The sequence below is a fragment of the Petaurus breviceps genome, unplaced genomic scaffold, assembly GCF_028583685.1.
Source record: "Petaurus breviceps papuanus isolate PSGF00001 unplaced genomic scaffold, PetGlider_PUasm1.0 559, whole genome shotgun sequence".
NCBI classification, from domain to species: domain Eukaryota; kingdom Metazoa; phylum Chordata; class Mammalia; order Diprotodontia; family Petauridae; genus Petaurus; species Petaurus breviceps.
The window spans coordinates 1,569,395-1,589,528 of NW_027186377.1; the positions used below are offsets into that span (position 1 = coordinate 1,569,395).

The 20,134-nt window shown below is 47.9% G+C and overlaps 1 protein-coding gene across 1 annotated transcript; it reads right to left on the minus strand.

Annotated features, from left to right (window-relative positions):
• Positions 1 to 9,654: 9,654 nt before the first annotated feature.
• On the minus strand, positions 9,655 to 19,119 carry LOC138173078 (b(0,+)-type amino acid transporter 1-like). Its single transcript, XM_069103000.1, has 6 exons — positions 18,039 to 19,119; positions 13,831 to 13,964; positions 12,611 to 12,740; positions 12,239 to 12,375; positions 11,211 to 11,298; positions 9,655 to 10,078 (listed from the first exon to the last, which is right to left on the minus strand). The coding sequence occupies exons 1-6, from the start codon at positions 18,774 to 18,776 to the stop codon at positions 9,845 to 9,847; spliced, it is 1,461 nt and encodes a 486-aa protein (XP_068959101.1). The 5' UTR covers positions 18,777 to 19,119; the 3' UTR covers positions 9,655 to 9,844.
• Between the last annotated feature and the right edge of the window lie 1,015 nt (positions 19,120 to 20,134).

Consider the following 20,134-nt stretch of genomic DNA (forward strand, 5'->3'; position numbering starts at 1 on the left):
AGTTCCTTATATACTTGAGAAATGAGACAATATTGAATAATATTGGTGAAGTTTCCCTATTTTTCTCTTTTAATTAAATCTATTTTAGCTTTACCTTTTTCTCAGATCATGACTACTATCCCTGCTTTTTTTTACATATAAACTTTACTCCAGCCCTTTATTTTAACCCTGTGATTTTAATGTGTTTCTTGAAAGCAACATATTGTTGAATTTAGATTTTTAGTCCATTCTCCTATCCATTTTCATTTTATGGGGAAATTCAGCCCATTCATATTCTAAGTTATCATTACTTGTTGTTTATTTCCCTCCATACTATTATCCCTACTATCTTTCTTGTTTTATTTATCCAATTCCCTCCTCACTCATCTAATTTACTTTTACCCACTACCTTGCTCTTCTATTCCTTAATATACTCACCCTTCTAAAATTCCCTTCCTTATCCTCTCCCCCCAACCTCCACTTTAATCTACCTATCTTTCTAAAAGTTTCTCCCTGGGGGCGGCCAGGTAGCACAGCGAGTAAGAGCACCGGCTCCAGTGTTGAGAAGACCTGGAGATCGAATCCCGGGCTCAGACACTTAGCACCCATCCAGAAACACCTGGCCGTGTAACCTTGAGCAAGTTACTTAACCCCAATTGCTTAGGGGTGGCCTGGTGGCTCAGCGATTAAAAGCACCGGCTCCAGTGTTGGGAAGACCTGGATCAAATCTGGGCTCAGATACTCAGCACTACACCCAGAAATAACTGGCCGTGTAACCTTGAGCAAGTTAGTTAACCCTGATTGCTTAAAAAAAAAAGTTTCTCCCTTATCCCCTCCCCTCCTAATTCTTAATCTATACACCCTTCTAAATATCTCTCCCTTATCCTACCCCCCTCCCTCTTATTTCTTTCTAAATTGAGGAATCTTTTATATTCTTCTAGATGTTTATGTTGTTCCCTCTTTAACCTATTTCTGATGAGAGTAATGTTCTTATGCTAACAGCCCTACATCACCTATTTCTTCCAAATCAGTTCTTCCTTTCATGCCTCGTTTGTACACAATAATTACTTTTTTTATATTTCTCCCTACACAATTTTAATTATTAGAATCACCCTGTTATACACAGCTCAGTGCAAGACTTTCTTTCAAACTCCCCAAATAATGATGATCGTCATAACATTTTCACATGTAAGAAGCAAACAGTTTGATGTGATTGAGTCCCTTATATTGGTGTCTAATGTTTACCTTACATTTCTCCTGGACCTTATATGTTGAATTTTCCATTAAGTTCTGCTCTATTTGTCACAAATACTTGGAAGCCTTTCAATTCATCAAATATCCATTTGGTTTTTATTCTTTTAATTCAGGATTATACTTAACTTTGCTAGATAAATTATCCTTGGTCATAACCTCAGCTCCTTTGCTTTACAAAATATAGTGTTCTAAGACCTACCATCCTTCAACAGAGTTGCTGCTGGTCTTGTGTAATCCTCCAAGATATTTAAATTGGTTTCCCCCCTCTTATTACTTGCAATATCTTCTGCTTCATCTGGAAGCTTTGAAGCTTGGCTATGACATTCCTGTAAGTTTTCTTCCTAGGACCTCTTTCAAGTAATGATAGGTGAATTTTTTCTATTTTTGCTTTACTTTCTTGTTCTAGAACTTCAGGGCCATTTCCCTGAATAATTTCTTATAATATTGTATCAGGATTCTTTTTCTGATCATAACTTTTGGGTGCTTTGACTATTCTTATATTGTCTGTCTTTGATCTGTTTTTCCAAATCAGCTATTTTTCTGATGAAATGTTTCACATTCTCTTCTATTTTTTCATTCTTTTGATTGTGTTTTATTATTTCTTGGTGTCTTATAATGCCATTAGTCTCCCTTTGCTCAATTCAAGGAATTATTTTCTTCTTTGAGTTTTTGATTCTCTATTTCTAGTTGATTGACTTTATTATCATAATTTTCTTGAATTGCCTTTCTTCCTAGAATTTTTCCTAGGTCTCTCTTAATTGCTTTTTAAAGTTGTTGGGACTTTTTTTTTATGTTCTTCCAAGAACTCTTTTTGGGGTTGTGACTATTTGACATTTCTCAATGAAAAAGGAGTGTCTTGGGCACTAGGCAGGAATAGGCACTTAGGCAGCTCAGTGGTGCAGTGAATAGAGCCCTAGAGTCAGGAGGACCTGAGTTCAAATTTGGCTTCAGATACTTAACACACTTACTATCTGTGTGACCTTGGGCAAGTCACTTAACCCCAATTGCCTTGCCTTGCCCCCTCCAAAAAAGAAAAAGGAGTGCTTTTTTAGCTTCACTATCTCCCTTTGAATATGAACTCAGATCTACTCTATCCCACAGTTGCTATCTATGATTGGATTCTTTTTCCTTTGCTTACTAATTTTTTTTGTTTTATTTATTTATTTGTCTATCTATCTGTTTATTTATTTATTTTGCTTTTTGGAGGGCAATTGCAGTTAAGTGACTTGCCTATGGCTAGTAAGTGTGTCAAGTGGCTGGGGCCACATTTGAACTCAGGTCCTCCTGACTCCAGGGCCAGTCTATTCACTGTGCCACCTAGCCACCCCTGCTTTATTTATTTTTTAACAGTTTGTTATTATAATGAAGTTCTAGTCCCAAGGTATAGGGAATGATGTCCCAGGCTTCAAATCCTTCTTACTGTTATTTTCTAAGCTCTGTCCCAAGGCCCAACCTTGGACACTGCTGTCTACCCTTAAGTCAGGGCCAGGGCCCCCAGCTATTCTGTCCTACAAATGCTCCAGCTCCCTGGGGTCCCTTTGGTGGCTGCAAACTGTAGCTGTTCTCTCTGTCCTGGAACAGAAACCAAGGAGTCTGCTCTGCTCCATGTGCCCACAGCCAGCAGGGTCCTTGCCCCTCTGCTATCACACTTATCAGGCATGAGCCCAAAGCTACAGCCTCAGAGGGCATCTAATCAACCCAGCTGTACTTGGCATCCCTGGGCAGTTCAAGGTCCTTCAGGCTTCCGCTACTCAGCCATCCAAGCCCTCCAGTGTTCTGGAGCTGAAAGTGCCTGAGGTTAAGGCTGCCTCTTAATCCTGCTGCCCTAATGCTTGCTCTTTGTTGATTCTGCACAGCTGGCCTGGAGGTGTTTGTACTTCGCTGAGACTGAACCTCTGCCCCTGGAGGTCAGCTTTCCCGGGGTCTTCTCAAGTTATCTTAAGAGTTAAGGTTAAGCAACTGCTTAACGCTAATTCATGTGTGTTTCTGCTGCTCAACATTCACTTTGAAGCAGTGTTCCATCCTTTGGGGTGGGGGGAGGAAGTCAAAAGAGCCTAAGGTTTTCTGACCTATTCTGCCATCTTCCCAGAATCCCAGTACCTCTTATTGTAGAACCAGAAGTCTTCTCACTGTACTGTGCTTCCATCTCCCACTGAGAAGACCATGCCAGACCCCAAATCTGGCACTTGACTTTCTGCCTCTCCGTGCTCTCTACCAAGTTTGCTTTCTTCTCAGGCCATCTCTTAGAGTCCTTTGCTTTCCTTAAGGTTCACCCCAGTGCCACCTCCTCTGAGAAGCCTTTCCTGATTTCCCCTGTCCCCAAAGTACCTTTAGGCAGGCAAACTAATACCTTTACTTGTCTGTATGTGTGAGGAAGACATAAGCTCCCTGAGATCTGGGTCCAATTTTTGCATCTGCTTTTGAACCCCGTTTCCTTGAGATGTGGCTGTCAGACACAAAATACCATGGTCTTTGAAAAAATAATGCTGAATATCCCCCAAGGACCATGGAGAGGTAAAGGCATACTACAATGGAACTGAGAATAATGGGTCACCAAAGGTAATGGGGAACAGTTGAACGAGTAATAAAAATAATAATGATAATCCTACCTAAATTAATCTATTTATTCAGTGCCATTAGGAAAACTATCAGTATAATTGAGCATATCAGTAACAAAACCAACAAAAATCATATGACTATCTCAATAAATGTAGAAAAAAACCACTTTTGACAAAATACAGCACCCATTCCTATTAAAACCACTAGAGAGCATAGGAATAAATGGAGCTTACCTTAAAATGATAAGTAATATTTATCTAAAACCATCAGCAAGCATTGTCTGAAATGGGGATAAATCAGGGGCAAAGCAACGATGCCCCTTATCACCTCCATTATTTAATATTGTACTAGAAATGTTAGCTATAGCAGTAAGAGAAGAAAAAGAAATGAAAGGAATTAGAAGAGGCAACGAAGAAACAAAACTATTACTCTTTGCAGATGATATGATGTTATACTTAGAAAATCCTAGAGGATCAACTAAAAAACTACTTGAAATTATTTTGGGATAATTGGGAAATAAGATATACAGGCACTGGGGTATAAAAATCCATCTTGCCCTACTAGAAAGTTAGGGGGGATGGGGGAGGATATAAGAGAGAGCAGATTGGGGGAAGGGGTATTCAGTAGGCTCAAGATCTTGGGGTGGGGGTAGGGGAGAGATGGGGAGAAAATTTGTAACTCAAAATCTTGTGGAAATAAATAAATAAGAGATCATTTTTAAAAATTGTCTATTTTTTCTCTTAAGTCTTTTTGTATTAAATGACTAATATGGAAATTAGCTGTGGAAATTCTACACAATTGCATGTGTAGAACCTATATCTGGCTGTTTAAAGGAGGTGGGGATGGAGGAAGGTATAGAATTTGGAACTCAAATCTTAAAATGTCAAAAAATTGGGAGAAAAAAGTACTGGGCCTGGGTTCAAATTCTGCCTCTGTCTCTTAACATCCCTAGGCCTCAGTTTCCTCATCTGTAAAACAAGGATATTAGAGTAGATAACCTCTGGAATCTCTTCTAGTTCTTCATCTAGGATTCTATGCCTATGTGCAAAAAAGAAGGTAACCTGGCACAGGAGGACACTGATACCCCACTTAGCTTCTGTCAGTGCAAGAAGACCGGAGTTTGAAGTAAGGCCCCCAGCATGAGGGTGCACCCCTGTGTCACACTTATGGGAGGCCCTGATTCAGTTCCCAAGGATGGACAGATGCAGATGGGCAAGACCTGGTACTCAGTGGTGCTTAATGAATGCTTCTATTCTAGCTTGCCTAGTGCCTGCCCACTGTCTTGTATACAGTAGATGCTGAGTGTTTATTGAATTGAATGAAAGCTTCAAAGGAGGTTTAGCTTAAGCATAGTTAGACTGGAAACCTAAAAAAGTGCCAGACTTCCACCCTATGTGGCTCATTGGCTTCAGGGTGGAGGTCGGGAGTCTGGAGACCTCACTTCTAATCCTCCCTCTGCCACTAATTTGCTGTGTAACTCCCCCTCCAAGACCCTAGCTGGTTCAGAAATTCTCTCTGGCCCAGTTAAGGCCAGGCTGTTGGGGAAGCCGAGAGGAGACACAAGCAGCAGACAAGTGTGATTAATGAGTAACTCCATGGGAAAGAACTGGAGAGGGTGGGTGAAAGGTGAAGGGGGCAGGGAGGGGTGGGATCTCTCTAGGGCTGTCCTTTATAGGTAACCATACCCTCCTACACAATCAGAAGGAAACGCATGACCTAGCAGAGGTGAGGAGTTTCAATGCTAATGACCCTCCAGGTGAGGTCATTCAAGGGTTGGAGTGAGATAGAGATGGATTTTGGACTTGAGACTGCATGGGTTCATCATTTTTTTGTCCACTCATAAGATTGTGTTGATTATATTGAAGCTGTGGATGATTGGGGCTGAAGACTGGAAGACAGAGTGACAGCTTGGACTCAGACTTCATCTCACTCCCACACCAGAGTGTGGATGAGAAAGGAAGGTAATTGTCCATCAAAAGTAAAGGTTCACCATCACAATCACAGATTTAGAGCTGGAAGGAGCCCCAGAAGCCATTAAATTCAACTTTTCTCACTTCATAGATTAAAAAAATAGTCTAAGAAAGAAATTGCTAGCCTAGAACCCCACAGCTAGTAAGGCAAGATTTGAACTCAGGTCTTCCTAAGTATAGAGCTCTGTCCTCTAGATGTGAGGCCCAAGATGTGAGCACTTACAGAAAAATCAAGCTGTTTGGTCTCATAGGAGCCTGCATCTCTAGGGACAGATTACTTGGAATGTTCTTAGAGAAGGACATGATTGTTAAGACCAGCATTTTATTTTGCTACATTCCTAGCCCTGTCTAGGGAACCAAATTCCTACTGGCAGATGGAGCTTCCCTGGGAAAATCTACCCAGCACTTGGCATGGAGCAGCCTTCATATGGGAAATGGGAAGGAGCAGGTGGGTACACAGACCCTGAGCTTCTACTGACTCCTCAGTGGTGGAGATGACACCCTCAACTTTGAGACATTCTACCAGGAGAGCTTGCCCAGCTCATTTTAAGCGTAAGAAACACACTTTTTGGGGATCACAGGACTTCCCAGTAGGGTCAGGGAGGCAGCCTGGGATGAGCTCCCACTGTCCACTGCTTCCCTTGGGGGCCCTTATCCACATGATGTACCCCTTAAAACAGCAAACCCCAATCACTGATAGAAGTCAGAGGCTGAGAGTACAGAGGAAGGTGTTTATCACCCTTCTAGCAGGTGTGGGGCTCACTAGGGGCACACCCACATAATGCAGAAGCAGAGGTGGGGGTCTACACTTCTTTCCTTCCTGGTAGACTTAGGGTTAGTCAAATTCCTCAGATTCCTCACTTTATTTCCCTACATTCCCTCTATATATGCAGATTACATAGGTGTGGTCGTGAGGATGCTAGAGACCTGGCCTGGCCTGACCTCTCCTAAGGTCAGAGCTGTGTGCCACACCCCCACTTTTTTAGTTCCCCCTGATCATTGTCATAGTTCTCAGAAAGTCAGGTTTTAGAAAAATAAGCTAAGTGAGCTTCTGCACAGCCATTGATTATCTTCCAATAACTTTTGTGGGAGCAAAACAAGATACCACAATATCCCCTCTTACAACAGTGAGCTCCATGAGTGCGGGGCCTATTTCATTTTTGTTGGTTGGCTTGTTTTCTTGTCTGGATAGCCCTAAGGAGAGCACAAGGCCTGGCCCCTGGCAGCTGCTAAATAAATGTTAGCTGAATTGAATGTTTGTTTCTTGAGGTCCTTGACAGACTAGAACATTGGGCCAAATTGAATATGAAAAAATGCCAGAGATATAAACATGAAGTCTAGTACTTGGGTCCAAACAGTCAACTCAAGTGATATGAAGAAGGATTGATAGCCAGACATTCATTTGCGCTCAAAAAATCTGGGGGACTTGAGGACTACCCTAGAAGCTCAGGAGATAGATATCCATAGTGCAACATGGAGGTCATTGGATCTTGGGGGTGTATCAGAGAGAATAGAGAGGTAGAAATCCTACTGGCCTCTGGCCTAACCACAGCTGGGGACTGTTCAGCTGTGGAGTCACAAATTAGAATGGAGGTCACTAATGGCTCAGAAGAGGGTGCCGGGAAGGGGAGGGGAGGGGAACATGGGTTAATGATGATGAATCAGGAGGAGCTGAAGGAGTTGTAAGCTCTCTGAGGTCAGGGAGTGTTCCTTTTTGGTCCCAGTATGCCTTGTGCCAGGCTCCTCGTTAAACACAGAGTGAATGCTTATGAATTGCAGGACAGAGAAGAGAGGACTGGGGGACACAATGCAAGTATCTCAACGGCTGTCGTACAGAAAGGGCTTAAGGCTGGTTTGGCTCAGCCTCAAAGGACAGGATAGTACGGTACAAAGAGCCCAGGGCTCTGGAGCTGGAGGACCCTGGTTCAAGCCTTGCCTCTAACACTCCATGTGATTGGGGCAAGTCAATTGACCATCTTCAGCCTCAGTTTCTTCCTCCGTGAAGTTGTGGGACTGGACAAGGTGTCCTGCAAGACCTCTCCTAGTTCAACATCAATGATCTTATGTTTCAGATCAAAGGAGGGGGAAGCTGGAGAGAGATGAAGTTTGGCTGCTTGTCAGGAAAAGCCTGCTAATGATGAGAAATATCTAAATTGTAAATGGACTGCTTTGGGAGGGAGTGACATGCAGCTCTGCTAGGTGCCTGTGCCCAGTGATTGACCCAGTTGCTTGGAAGGATCGCAGGTAGGAGCTATCTGTCCATCCAGTGCACAGGTCTGCCTGCCATGGTCAACACCCAACACTAGATGGCAGCATTGGTGACCACCATCCAGCTCCCTGTGCCCCTGGCAGCCACCAGTCGGACTCCTTTATGGGTGGCCTCATCACTTTAGTCTTCTGCCATCTCCTCCCCTTCCCTTCCTTCCTCTTCCAGTTTAGCAGCTTTAGTGAATCAATTTTTTTAGCAGCAGATTAGTGAATCAATGCTGACACTGCTTCTGGAAACAGGGTGTCCACCTGCTCCCCTGTGGCTCTATTCTCCATCTCTGTGACTTTTCAGAAAGGGCAGCATGGAGGGTTAACCCTGAACTCTTCACTCTCTCTCACCCCAGCCCCCCCCATCCATATGGTGCCAAGGCCTGTCAATTTCACTTCTACAACATCTCTCAAATACGTCCCCTACTCTCCTCTGACCCTCTGGTATAGACCCTCATCATCTCATGCCTAGACTATTGCAACAGCTGTTGAGGGGTCTTCCTGCCTCAACTCTCTCCCCACTCCAATGCATCCTCCAAAAGTGACTGGTCTGACCACGTCACCCCAACACACACCCAAAACCCTTATTCAGTAAACTCCAGTGGCTCCCAATCACCTGCAAGATCAAATAGAAAAGCTTTTAAAGTACTTCATAACCTGAACCCTGCCTTCCCTTCTTCTCTTCTTATACATTACACCCTTCCCCACTACTCTGAGCTCCAGGGACACTGGCCTTGCTGATCTCCAAACATGACCCTCCATCTCCTGAATAATTTTCACTGGCTGTCCCTTCTACCTGGAATGCTCTCCCTCCTAATCTCTGCCTTCTGGCTTCCCTGGTCTCCTTCAAGTCTCAGTCAAGCTCCCATCTTCCCAAGAAGCCTTTCCCAATCCCTCCTCATTTTAGGGCCTTCCCTCTGTTGATAATCTCCAATTTATCCTGTCTATTACTTGTTTGTACACAGCTATCTGCATATTGTTTCCCCATTAGATTATAAACTCCTTGAGGGCAGGGATTGGTTTGTTTCATTCTTTCTTTGTATCCCCAGTGTTTAGCACAGAATCTGAAGGCATTAAGTGCTTAATAAATGCTTGCTGACCTGGGATCTGTGTAGATGACTCCCAGGTCTATCTAGCCTGGGTCTTTCTTCCTAAGCTGGTTCACTGTCACTGTAAGATGATAGGACATTGGATCTAGAGCTATGGCTGAGGTTGGGGAGCACTGTGCTCCCCCTTTCTTGACATGATTCATGCCATTTTAGAAGAAGCTGCCATTTTGGCATTCAATTCAACTCAATTCACATCTCACCCCAATATTTTACTTTCTTTTTCCTCAGTTTGTGGGGAACACACTAGTTATGTGGGAGTTCAATGGGCAGTACCAGACATTCCTGCTTCTGCCCCCTCCTCCTGAGGGGAGATTTAGACAGCTTTGCTCTAAGGACATGACCAATGGGCATTAGGAGAGGGGTCCCAAGAGCCTACGTGCTGCATGATGATGCTATGGGGGGTGAGGGAGTGAAGGGGTGTTTGGCAGGCAGTCACCATGATGCAATAAAAGAAGAAAATGTAGAAAACCATCAATGTAACTTTAAAAATATATATTGAAGAGAGCAGAAGGGGATGAACAGGGAAGTTTCATTGACAGCATTTAATATGTATACACACACACACTCCCAACTATATGTAACAAAGGTCACAATTTCATATGAAGCCTTCTTTTCTATTCTTTGTATATCAAACTGTCCACATTCACTAAGTTCACAATAAAAAAAAACACTATTGAGTCAAGAGATATGGCAGAATCTAGAGTGGCCCAGCAGCCATCAGTCCACATTCTTCATAGCTGGAGCCACTTCTAGGAGAAGCTGAAGCTGTTCTGTGACCTCCTGCAAGAACTGGGGCTGGTAGCCAAAGTAGATGATAGGGAAGTACACCAAGAGGCCACTGAGCATGAACAGGAAGACGTAAAGGAATTCCATCTGGGGTTGGTCAATGATGGGCGCCAGGACCAGGTAGATGGAGGCCAGCAACATGATGACTGGGATGATGATGGGGACCTTCAGTGGAAGAAGACAGTGACCACTGGTGCTCAGCCCCCATTTCATAGATGTGGAAACTGAGGGCTGAGTGCAATAGACTTCCTGCCTGATGTCATTGTATTTTACCTTTGCTAAAGACCCAATAGATCTCACCAGAGACCAAGAATCTAAAGCAGAATCTGGAACCTCCTTTTCTTCACAAATGAAGACTGGATTGCAATCTGTAGAGTGATGGGTGCTGCAGGCTGGGCTTTTCCTCTCCCTTCGGGATGAAGGGAGGGAGGAAGAGAGGAAGGGATGGAGATCAGAGAAGAAAGTCCTTCCCTGAGCTGCCCCAGGCTGACGAAAAGGATGACAGCCAGCTGCCTTGATCATGCCTAGGGCTCATAACCCAGAGCTCAGCTCCTGGCCCATAGCAGTGCTTAATGTTTGTTCGTTGACTGTTGGGTTGATTTTTGAGGTTCATTGGTTACAGGAGTTTTCCCCCAAATAACTGCTCCACCATCTATCTTCCTAACCTCAGGTTTCTCCTGACCCCAAAGGCAGCCTGATTCCTATCATGCCAGGCTCACCCCAGCTCTCTAAGGTTTAGCCCAACTCTAAAGTCCATGGAGAACTATGATTGCAGACCCCAATCATATCAAACCACACCAAGGAAGCTGAACCAGCTTTGGTTTCTAGGCTCATGAAGTCTCAGCAGAATTGGAGGCCCTATCATCTGAGCTCTTCCCTTTGCCTACTTCATGGGCTCACACCCCATTCATTCCTGGCAAGCTCTAAGACCCCTAAGACAGAAGGCTTCAGGAGTTGAGGGAGGAGGAGAGGTCATAGCTGTCAATCAAGCTGACAGCTATCAACCCAATAGAGGAAGTAAGAAGATGATGTAAAGAAAAGGGTCCTCAAGCCCGTTCCCCTTTTCCTCCGGGTGAGCTCTTCTGGAATGTCTGCTTGTAGGAAGGGCCCAGGTCAGCCCTCCTTAACTCCTCTCCGGGCTCTGCTTCCAACTCCCTAGATCTCCCCCACCAGGTCTCCAACCCAGCACCTTCCTTCTTCTGCCCATTAGCATGTAAGCTCCTTGAGAGCAGGCTCTGTGGCTCTTTGTATTTGTATCCCCAGCGGTTGGCTCATGGTAAGTGATGACTCAACTTACCTTGTATGATCTTGGCAAGTCTTTCTTCTTAACTTTCAGATAAAGAAGGCAGCTGATGGTAGTTCCATGAATCATCCATAATATAAAGCTAAGAGAGAACATGCTGGCTTATTCCCTCCCTCGAACAAGGACCACAGTCAGGGAGGGAAGGAGCTGGGATTGACAATGTGTTAGAGGCAGCCTACTGCCTGATTCCAAGTCCATTTCTTTGGTAGCCAACCACACTAGAGTACCAGGCAGAGAAGGGGAAGGAGGCAGCTATCTCTAGGGCCATGGAATCGGGGAGAACTGGGCTTAGCTCCTGAGGAGATCTGTGACCCCAGAAGAGAATCCACCTCCCTTCCCTTCACTGTAAAACAGGGATAATACTAGGTTCTTCTTCTCCAGTTTCTGGGAAGGGCAAGTGAGATAATGTGTGAAGGAGGGCTTTGGGAATAGTAAAGCTCCATGGAAATGTTAGCTTTCTGTTTAGCTGCCTCTGCCCCTGTTGGGACCGTCAGCAGCAGCAGAGACAACACCAGCAGCGAGCCAGCCTCAGCAAAGCCAGAGCACTGAAGTAGCTGGGAGTCTCCCCCTTCTCATACCTGGAAACTACAGAGAGCTCAGAATTGCATCCCATCTTTGGATGAATGCTAGGGACTCATCTTGAGCTGACAGTCCACTAAGACCCCAAGATCTTTTTTAGAGGGACTGCTGCATCACAGGTTACCTGCCATCTTGTGAAGGGGTTGATCTTTGGAACCCAAGTATAAAACATTTAGCCTTCTATTTGCTAACTTCACTCATCCTGAGAAAGATGTTTCTGTCATCCCAAACTGAGAAGTCAATGTTCAATTTTCTCTCCTGTTTGACCCAGTGGCAAGGGAAGAGGTCAGTGAAGTAACTGGCTGAATCGCAAGCATTCTATGACTTTGGATCAGTCCTCTCCCCTCTGTCCTGCTCTGTCTATAGAGCTCCTCCAGCTTTGCCTTCTTACCCTCTCTTCCTCCCCACCTCCCCACCCCCCACAGTTCCTGCAGTAGCAGGACCTCCACCCTTGCCTGCAAAAGTTGACGATGCTGCTGAAATTTCCAGGGATGATCATGATCAGAGCCACTGCTGACGTGAAAGTCAGAGCTGGAGAAGGGGTGAGATGCTGGATGTGGGCCATGGACAGGATGCCTGGCTGGTGGTCACAGCATGAGGAAGAAGGTGGTTAGGCATTGACAGGGACCTTCTGGGAGGAGTATCCAGGCTTCCTTTTGGCCAGCACAGAAACCCGTGGATCAGTCCTGACTCAGGGCCAGCCTGGGCAGCAAGTGCATTCCCCCAGCCTCAGTCATAGCTTTGGGGCCTGGAGAAGGGCTCGCTGCAAGCACAGGAAGAAGCCCCGTGAGCCAAATGGTGGGGCCCTTCCTTACCATGTGCCCCTCCCTGGCGGCAACATAGCACACACGGCTCCCGCTGAAAAATGCTCCATTGACTGACCCGAATGTGGAAAGAGCCACTGACACTGGCACCAGCCAGGCCCAGTCTCCCAAGATTTGATTCCTAGAAAAATGCAAAGGGCAGAAAAAGAGAGGTTTGGACTGGATCTGTTCCTTCTCTTTCCCTGATTTGCTCTCTACCAAGCAAACCATAACCCATCAGGGAAAGAACCTGTTCTGAACCTTCTGACCCTTTTAAGTGCCTGGGGCAGAGTTGGGCCTGTGGCAGCTGCTGTTCCATCATTTCAGTCGTGTCTTGACTCTCCCTGACCTCTTTTGGGGTTTTCTTGGCAGAGATACTGGAGCAGTTCACCATTTTTTTTCAAGCTCATTTTACAGATGAGGAAACTGAGGCACATAGGGTAAAGTGACTTGCCCAGGGCGAACCAGCTAGGAAGCATCATAGGTCAGATTGGAACTGGGGAAGATGAGTCTTCTTGACTTCAGGGTTGACATGCTGTGCACTATGGTGCCACCTAGCTGTGCTACTGTAGGGACCCAGTGAAATATTTCAAGGCAGGGGCTGCAGGTGACTTGGGAGTCAAGGGCTAGGGACTATTTTCCTGAAGACTTTCTTTACAAGTCTGTGAAGGAGGGAGTGCCAGGATTACTGTCTCCATTTAAGGAGGGGGAAACTGAGAGAAAGAGGTGTCCAAGGCCAGAGCCAGCTGTCATTTGTACTCCTGCCTGGAATCTCCCCTGACCCTCTCCCCAACAGGCTGACTTCTGTGAGCCATAGGAGGATAGGTGCATAGTAAGGGGGGCTGGCCATGAAGGATGACCAGCTCCAGGATCAGAGAACCTGGGTTCTAATCCTACCCTGGCCACTTGCCAGCTGGGTAACCTGGGGCTGGTCACTTTCCTTCTCTGGGGTGGCTAAATATGACCCTTTCCCAGGATCCTATACAAGGAGAAGGCCCAGAGAAAGAACCTTGGGGGCTATGTTGAGACACTGAAGGCATTTGCCTCTCATTTTTTAAGTGGGAGGGATATCAGGGGAAGAGGCTTTTCCATGAGCTCAATTTCTACCTCTGAAAAGTGGGAGTAATACTTTTTGGACTTTGTCAATATTCAAACACTGTAAGGACCCACGTTATTCCTTCTACCTAGCCTGGGAGGTTTCCCCCGTGGGACACCCTATAGCTACTGCTCACCCCCAGGTGACGGCCACAGCACTGGAGTCCCGGATGTCACTGGGACTCATGACCACCATGTAGCTCAGGTTTACGAGTATGTAGAGGCCAGTGACCAGGGGGATGGAGATCACTACGGCCCGTACCAGGTTCTTCTGTGGAGGGAAACATGAAAAAGGACTCAGGTGCCCCCCTCCCACCCCTTATCCCCCACCCTTAGGGCCGATTCTCATATTTAAGCATTTTATTCTGTGCCTGCCAGGGGTAAAACTCTAAGTCCAAGTGTTAAGGGTGGTCAGAGATGATACATCCATGACCTTCATGGGATGGGGGAAGGAGGAGGAGAAGGAGGAGGGAGGAAGGAAAAAGAGAGAGAGAGAGAGAGAGAGAGAGAGAGAGAGAGAGAGAGAGAGAGAGAGAGAGAGAGAGAGAGAGAGAGAGAGAGAGAGAGAGAGAGAGAGGAAGGAAGGAAGGAAGAAAGGAAGGAAGAGGAAGGGGAGGAGGGAGGAGGGAGGAGGAAGAGAAGAACTTAATGTTTCTCTAATACCTTTAGACCTGCAAACCCTTGGCCTCCCCTGGACCCTAGGAAACTGCAGCAAGAGAGAGAGTGGCAACTTCCAGGAAGGAGCCAGGGGGAGTTTCACTGGCTTGGGCTCTTCTCACCCCTTATCTGGAGGGTGGCCATCAATTCTGGGCACTATTGTTTAGAAAGGACATTGATAGGCTGGAAATTAGCAGATGGGGCAACCAGGCTGGGGAGGGACCCAGAGTCCAGCTGGGCAACTGCTGGAGGAATGGAGGAGGGTCATCCTGGGAAGAGATGGGCCGGGGGGGAGGGGCAGGACTGGGAACCTTTGGGTGTAAAATGCAAAGAGACTGAGGCTGTAGGTCTGACCAGGAGAGTTTCCCCAAAGTGGGATGGGAAGCCTGGTGGTTCTGGTGGGTTCCTCTCACTTCCTCAGAAGTGCTGAACAACCTTCTGCCAGGAAAGTTAGATTGGGGATAACTCCTTTCCTTCCTTCCTTCCCTCCTCCCTTTTTCCTTCCTTCCCTCCTCCCTCCCTTCCTTCCTCCCTCCCTTCCCTCCTTCTTCCCTTACTTCCTTCTTCTTTTCCTTCCTTCCTCCCTCCCTTCCTTTCTTCCTTCCTTCTGTCATCCTCCCTCATTTCTTCCCTTCCTCCTCCCTTTTTCCTTCCTCCCTCCCTCATTTCTTCCCTCCCTCCTTCTTTCCTTCCTTCTTCTCTTCCTCCCTCCCTCCTTTCCTTCCTTCCTCCCTCCCTCATTTCTTCCCTCCCTCCTTCTTTCTTTCCTTCCTTCCTTCCTTCCTTCTTCTCTTCCTCCTTCCCTCCTTCCTTTCCTTCTTTCCTGTCTTCCTGTTTAAGCCAGACTAAATGGGGACCAGAGGATCAGATATCAAGGTCACCTCCAGGTGTCAGGTTCTGTGATTCTGTGAAAGCGCTGCTCATAGTGATGGGAGTGTGGACACAGCATCAGGACCTCTGTTGTGCTCTAAAAAGTAAGATTGTTAGGCCAGCCCTTCATCTCCCAAAGCAGCACACTGAAGCTCACAGTGAAAGATATCTGATCAATACTCATAGAGTTGAACTGAGCCTTCGACTTTTAGCAAAATGGACCCTTGGGGACTTTCTGACTTACCTCAGAGACCCTCTGGGCCAACAGCTCTCAGCTCTGCTCAGGACAGAGAATGGGGCTCTGTGTGTGTGTGTGTGTGTGTGTGTGTGTGTGTGTGTGTGTGTGTGTGGTTTGGGGAGGGGGATGTGAGCCCTTCTGAAGACAAACAGCCCTCTGGATTCGGAGCAGTGTCAGGTAAAGGGAAGAGGAAGAGCAGGGGAGAAGAAGGGAAAAGAAGAGAGAAGGGGGAGAGTGGAAGAAGGGATGTTGGACAGGACAGGAAGTATAAGGGAAAGGTATGTCCTGGAGTCAGTTGGTACCTGCTTGAGAGAGTCAATTGTTAAAATTTGGAAACTGGTGAACACAGTCAATCAGGGTTTGTTTTATTGTTGTGTTCTTGCTTAGACTTAAGGAAGTGATGGGGAAAATGGGAATAATGCAGATGAAAGTTGAAAATCTGTTGGGATACATTTTGTTCCCTTTGGAGAGCTGGTAGTTAAAAATTTGCCAGCACATTCGGTAAGGGTATGGTTACAGAAAATAATAAGATAAATCAGTTAATAAAAAAACAATTATTAAATGCTCAGCACTTGTGATAGGTAAGTAAACAAGTTCCAGCTGATGCAGTGCAGTTGTGGGAACCAAGGACCAGTTTTTCTTTCACACCTGAGCTGAGCTCTGGATTGGATTCCTAGAGGTAGAGTAGAGGTGAAGAGAGGTAAGCTGGCCTGTCAAGCACTCTCTGGGTGAATGGTTAACTGTTTTCTCAGCCCAGGAGGAATTTTGGGGAGTCCTCAGAGTGTCGGTTTGGCAACAGCCCCTCCCCAGGAACCCTGGGGCCCACGAGAGATGGGGGAGGGGAAGGTAGGGATGGTCTCGAAGGACTGTCTTCCCTCTTTTCCCCCCACAAAGGTGGCTGTCTTCATTAAAGTCTCCTGAGTCAGTCTGGTTTCCAGGTGAGGAGTATTGGGTGAGTATCTATCCTTGGGGAAACTACCCTGCTCAGGGTTCTCAGGTCCTCACCTTACCTCACCTCCCTGGAATGAGGCCATAACAGCAACAACAGCAATTGTACATGTCCCTGCCTTGCCCCTCCCCCCCATCTAGCACTTTAAGTGTTTCCGAGGCTTCTCTTGCATGACCCTTACCCCACCCCTGTGAGATGGGTTCTGAAAGTATTAGTGTTCCAATTCACTGAGGAGGAAACTGAGGCCTGAGGAGAGGAAGAGGCTGGAGCTAGGGCCCATGTTAGTGAGCTTCAGAATACCCAGGGCCCCTGTGGCAGTTTGCTTCTCCAGTAGGCTCCTCACTAGCCTCTACTCAGCAAGATGCCACCCTGTCAGTCACATCCCCCAGTGGGGCACTAGAGGGCCACAGGACTGGATACCTCCCACCCAGCCTCCAGCCCCAATCCAGAGGATGCTAGGGGAGCTAGCAGGAGGCAGGGGACCCTTCCTCATTGTTGCCCCTACTGCTGCCCTAGCCAGCACTCCAAAGGCATTGTTGCAGAATGGGGTGGGGAGCCCCACACGGCAGAAACTTCCCTCTTTGTCTCCTCTTTTCCCCTCCTGGGTGGCTGACTTTTTAAATGAGTTGGCATTTTGGGTTGGAAGGGGCCTTGCTTCAGGGACAAACTGCCAGCTCCTCAGCCTGCCCTCTGGAGCCCTCCACCCCTTCCCGACCTGTCTGCCTCTGCTCTCTTTCTCTGAGAGCTCCAGACCAAGCCTCGGCTGGCCCTCTGGCTTCCTTCTGTCCGGCTGGGTCATGCAATCCCTCCTCATCTCTCTCGAGATCGTCTTCTGGTCTTCCGCCCAAGGTTCTGCCCCACTGTTTAGGATGAAAGCTCCCCGAGCATCCTGGATGGAACATTGAGCTCTGTGCCCAGCAGTCCTCAGTGCCTGTTGACTGCCCGATCTCTGCCGGGGGGGGGGGGGGTGGGGGGGGGGGGGGAGGCTAACAGGGTTGCCGAAGAGGAGCAGTCCCTCCTCCCGTTGTCCTGGGGCTTTGGGGCGCAGCTCTCTTGCCCCACCCCACCCTACAGCCTCTATCTGTGCGATTCCCCCAGAGGAGGCTGTGGGCTCCCTGCAGCCAGCAAGCCCGCCATTTTGCTGGAGGGAAGATGTGGGGGACAGAATGGTGGGTGAGGTTTCCGGGAGCCCAGCATCTGAAGCCCTGCAAGCCGTGGGTCCCTGGTCAAAGCCAGCTCATTTTTCTGAGCCTCTAAACTAAAAAGACAAGCGCTTTGCAAGCTTAAAAGTGCTCCCCAGCTGCTGCCTGTTAGCATCTTTTTATTAGCTTCAAGGACCGTCTCATGCACACAGTAGGTGCTCACATGGAGGCCGAATTGGCTCCTCACTATCTCTCTCAATGCCCGCCAGGCTTCCCATAGGGCCGTTGAATTAAGTGAACTGCTTTTGGGGAGCCTCCCAGGGCCGGGAAACGTGAGGTAACATCAGGCCACCCCGTGATTCCAACAGAACAAGCCAATTCCTGCCCAACCCTGTTCTTTCTGGTTCGTGGTCCCCAGTGAAGAATCAAGTCTCCCGTTGTGTGACTGACAGGGAGGGAGGGAGGAAGGGAGGGAGGGAGAGCACTCACGTCTGCGTTCCGGAGCTCTTCGGTCACTAAATTCAAATTATTCCAGCCATTGAAAGACCAGAGGCCCTGGTAGAAGGCGATGCTGATGCTGCCCAGCTGTTGGGTGGTGCCGGCAAAGGCGTTCTGGAGGGTCTCCGCCACGTGACCCTGGGCCAGGGCCCAGAGACCGCCACCAATTATGACCAGCAGCGCCAGGACCTTGGCTACTGTACACAGGTTCATCAGTCCGGTGGCCAGCCGCACACTCCGGCAGTTGACCAAGGCGAGGATCAGAATGCAGGCAGCCGCCACACATTTGACCAGCACCACGGGCAGCGACGAGCAGCCGGGGTAGAAGGGAGCCACTACATACTCTGCAAAGGTCAACGACATGGCTGCGATCCCAGCCGGTCGGACCAACAGGGTGGAAACGTAAATCACCAGGAAGGCGGGGAGGGAGCCGAAGGTCCTGAGGATGTAGACGTAGTCTCCGCCAGACTCAGTGATGAGCGTGCCCAGCTCCGCATAGCTCAGAGCCCCCAGGGTGGCCAGGAACCCGCAGGCAGCCCAGATGATCAGGCTCCCACCGGGGCTCCCCATGTGGTAGAGGACCAGCTGGGGATTCATGAAGATCCCTGAGCCGATCATGCAGCCCGCTATCAGCGACACAGAGCTGGCCAGCCCCAGCTCCCTCCGAAGCCGCAGCTTGGCGGGCTCTGCATCCCTGGGAAATGGCGGCCTTTCCTCCTCTTCCCTCATCGTCTCTGAGCTGTACCCAGCAGGTGCTGTGGGCAGCGGCTCAGAGACTGAGCCTGAGTCTGGGCTGAGTTAATGATTACACCTGGAGTTTGGCCAACGGGACAAAGGGCTCTGAAGCAGCAGGTGAAGAGGCCGGCCTCTGGAGGTAAAGACCCCTTGACTTCAATTGGGACAGTGTGAAAGGCTAGGCATTTGGGATTAGGGAACTGAGTGCCAATCTGACTTCTGCTCTTTGCTATCAATCAACAGATATTTACTAAGCCCCTACTATGTGACAAGCACTATGTTAAACACTGGGGGAAACAAAGAGAGGCGAAAACACAGTGTCTGTCCTCAAGGAACTTACAGTCTAATGGGGGGGGGGCAGCATGCAAACAAATACATATAGACAAGTTATATCCATTAAATGTAAGGAATAATTAATTGAGGGAAGGCACTGGAATGAAAAGGGGTAGTGAGGGTTTAAAGGAAGCCAGGAAGATGGGGAGTCAGAGTGGCAGAGGGAGCCTGGCCCAGGACTGGCAGAGTCCAGAGATGGAGGCGGCCAGGGTTACTGGCCTGAAGAGCTCATGTGGGAAGACTGGAAAGGGAGGAGGGAGTGGCTGGGAAGGGCTTTCAGGGCCAAACAGGGTTTTGCTTCTGGAGGCCATAGGGAACCAATGGGGTTTATTGAGAGGGTGAGTGACATGGTCAGATCTGGGCTTTGGGAAAATCACTTTGGTGGCTGGAGGATGGACTGGAATGGGGGGGGGCAACACTCCAGGCAGGCACAGCCCCCACCCCCAGAAGCTATTGCCACAGTTCAGGTGTGAGATGATAGGGGCCTGCACCAGGGTGGGGACAGCATCAGAGGAGAGAGATACTGCACAGGTGCAAGACCCCTGGCCTCCCTCTGCCTCAGAGTCCTCATTTTTTAAAGGAGAGAATTGACCCAGATCAAGGGTTCTCAATTTTTTTGTGTTCTGAATCCCATTCTGCTGAAGCCTACAGGTCCCTTCTCAAAACCGTCTTTTGTTGCTTACAATCACAATGGAAGGAAACAGCTTTCAGCTGGACCTTAGTGAAAATAAAGATTTCATTTTTTTTCCCATCGAAGTTCCTGGACCCCTTGAAATCTTCCCATGAACCCCAGGTTAAGGCCTCTTGGACTAATACTATCTAATCCTAATCTTCACTCTGCTGAGCTCAAACCAGGAAGTGTTGCACTTGAGGCAAGTTTAGAATGGGGTGGGGGCAGGGGGGGGCCAAACAATCTGAGGAATTAATAATACCAAGGAATAATAATGATGAGGCTGGGAGGGCCAGCCACACCGGACCCAGTGGAAGGTCCCTGAGCCTGGAGGCTCTGGTCTCCTCAG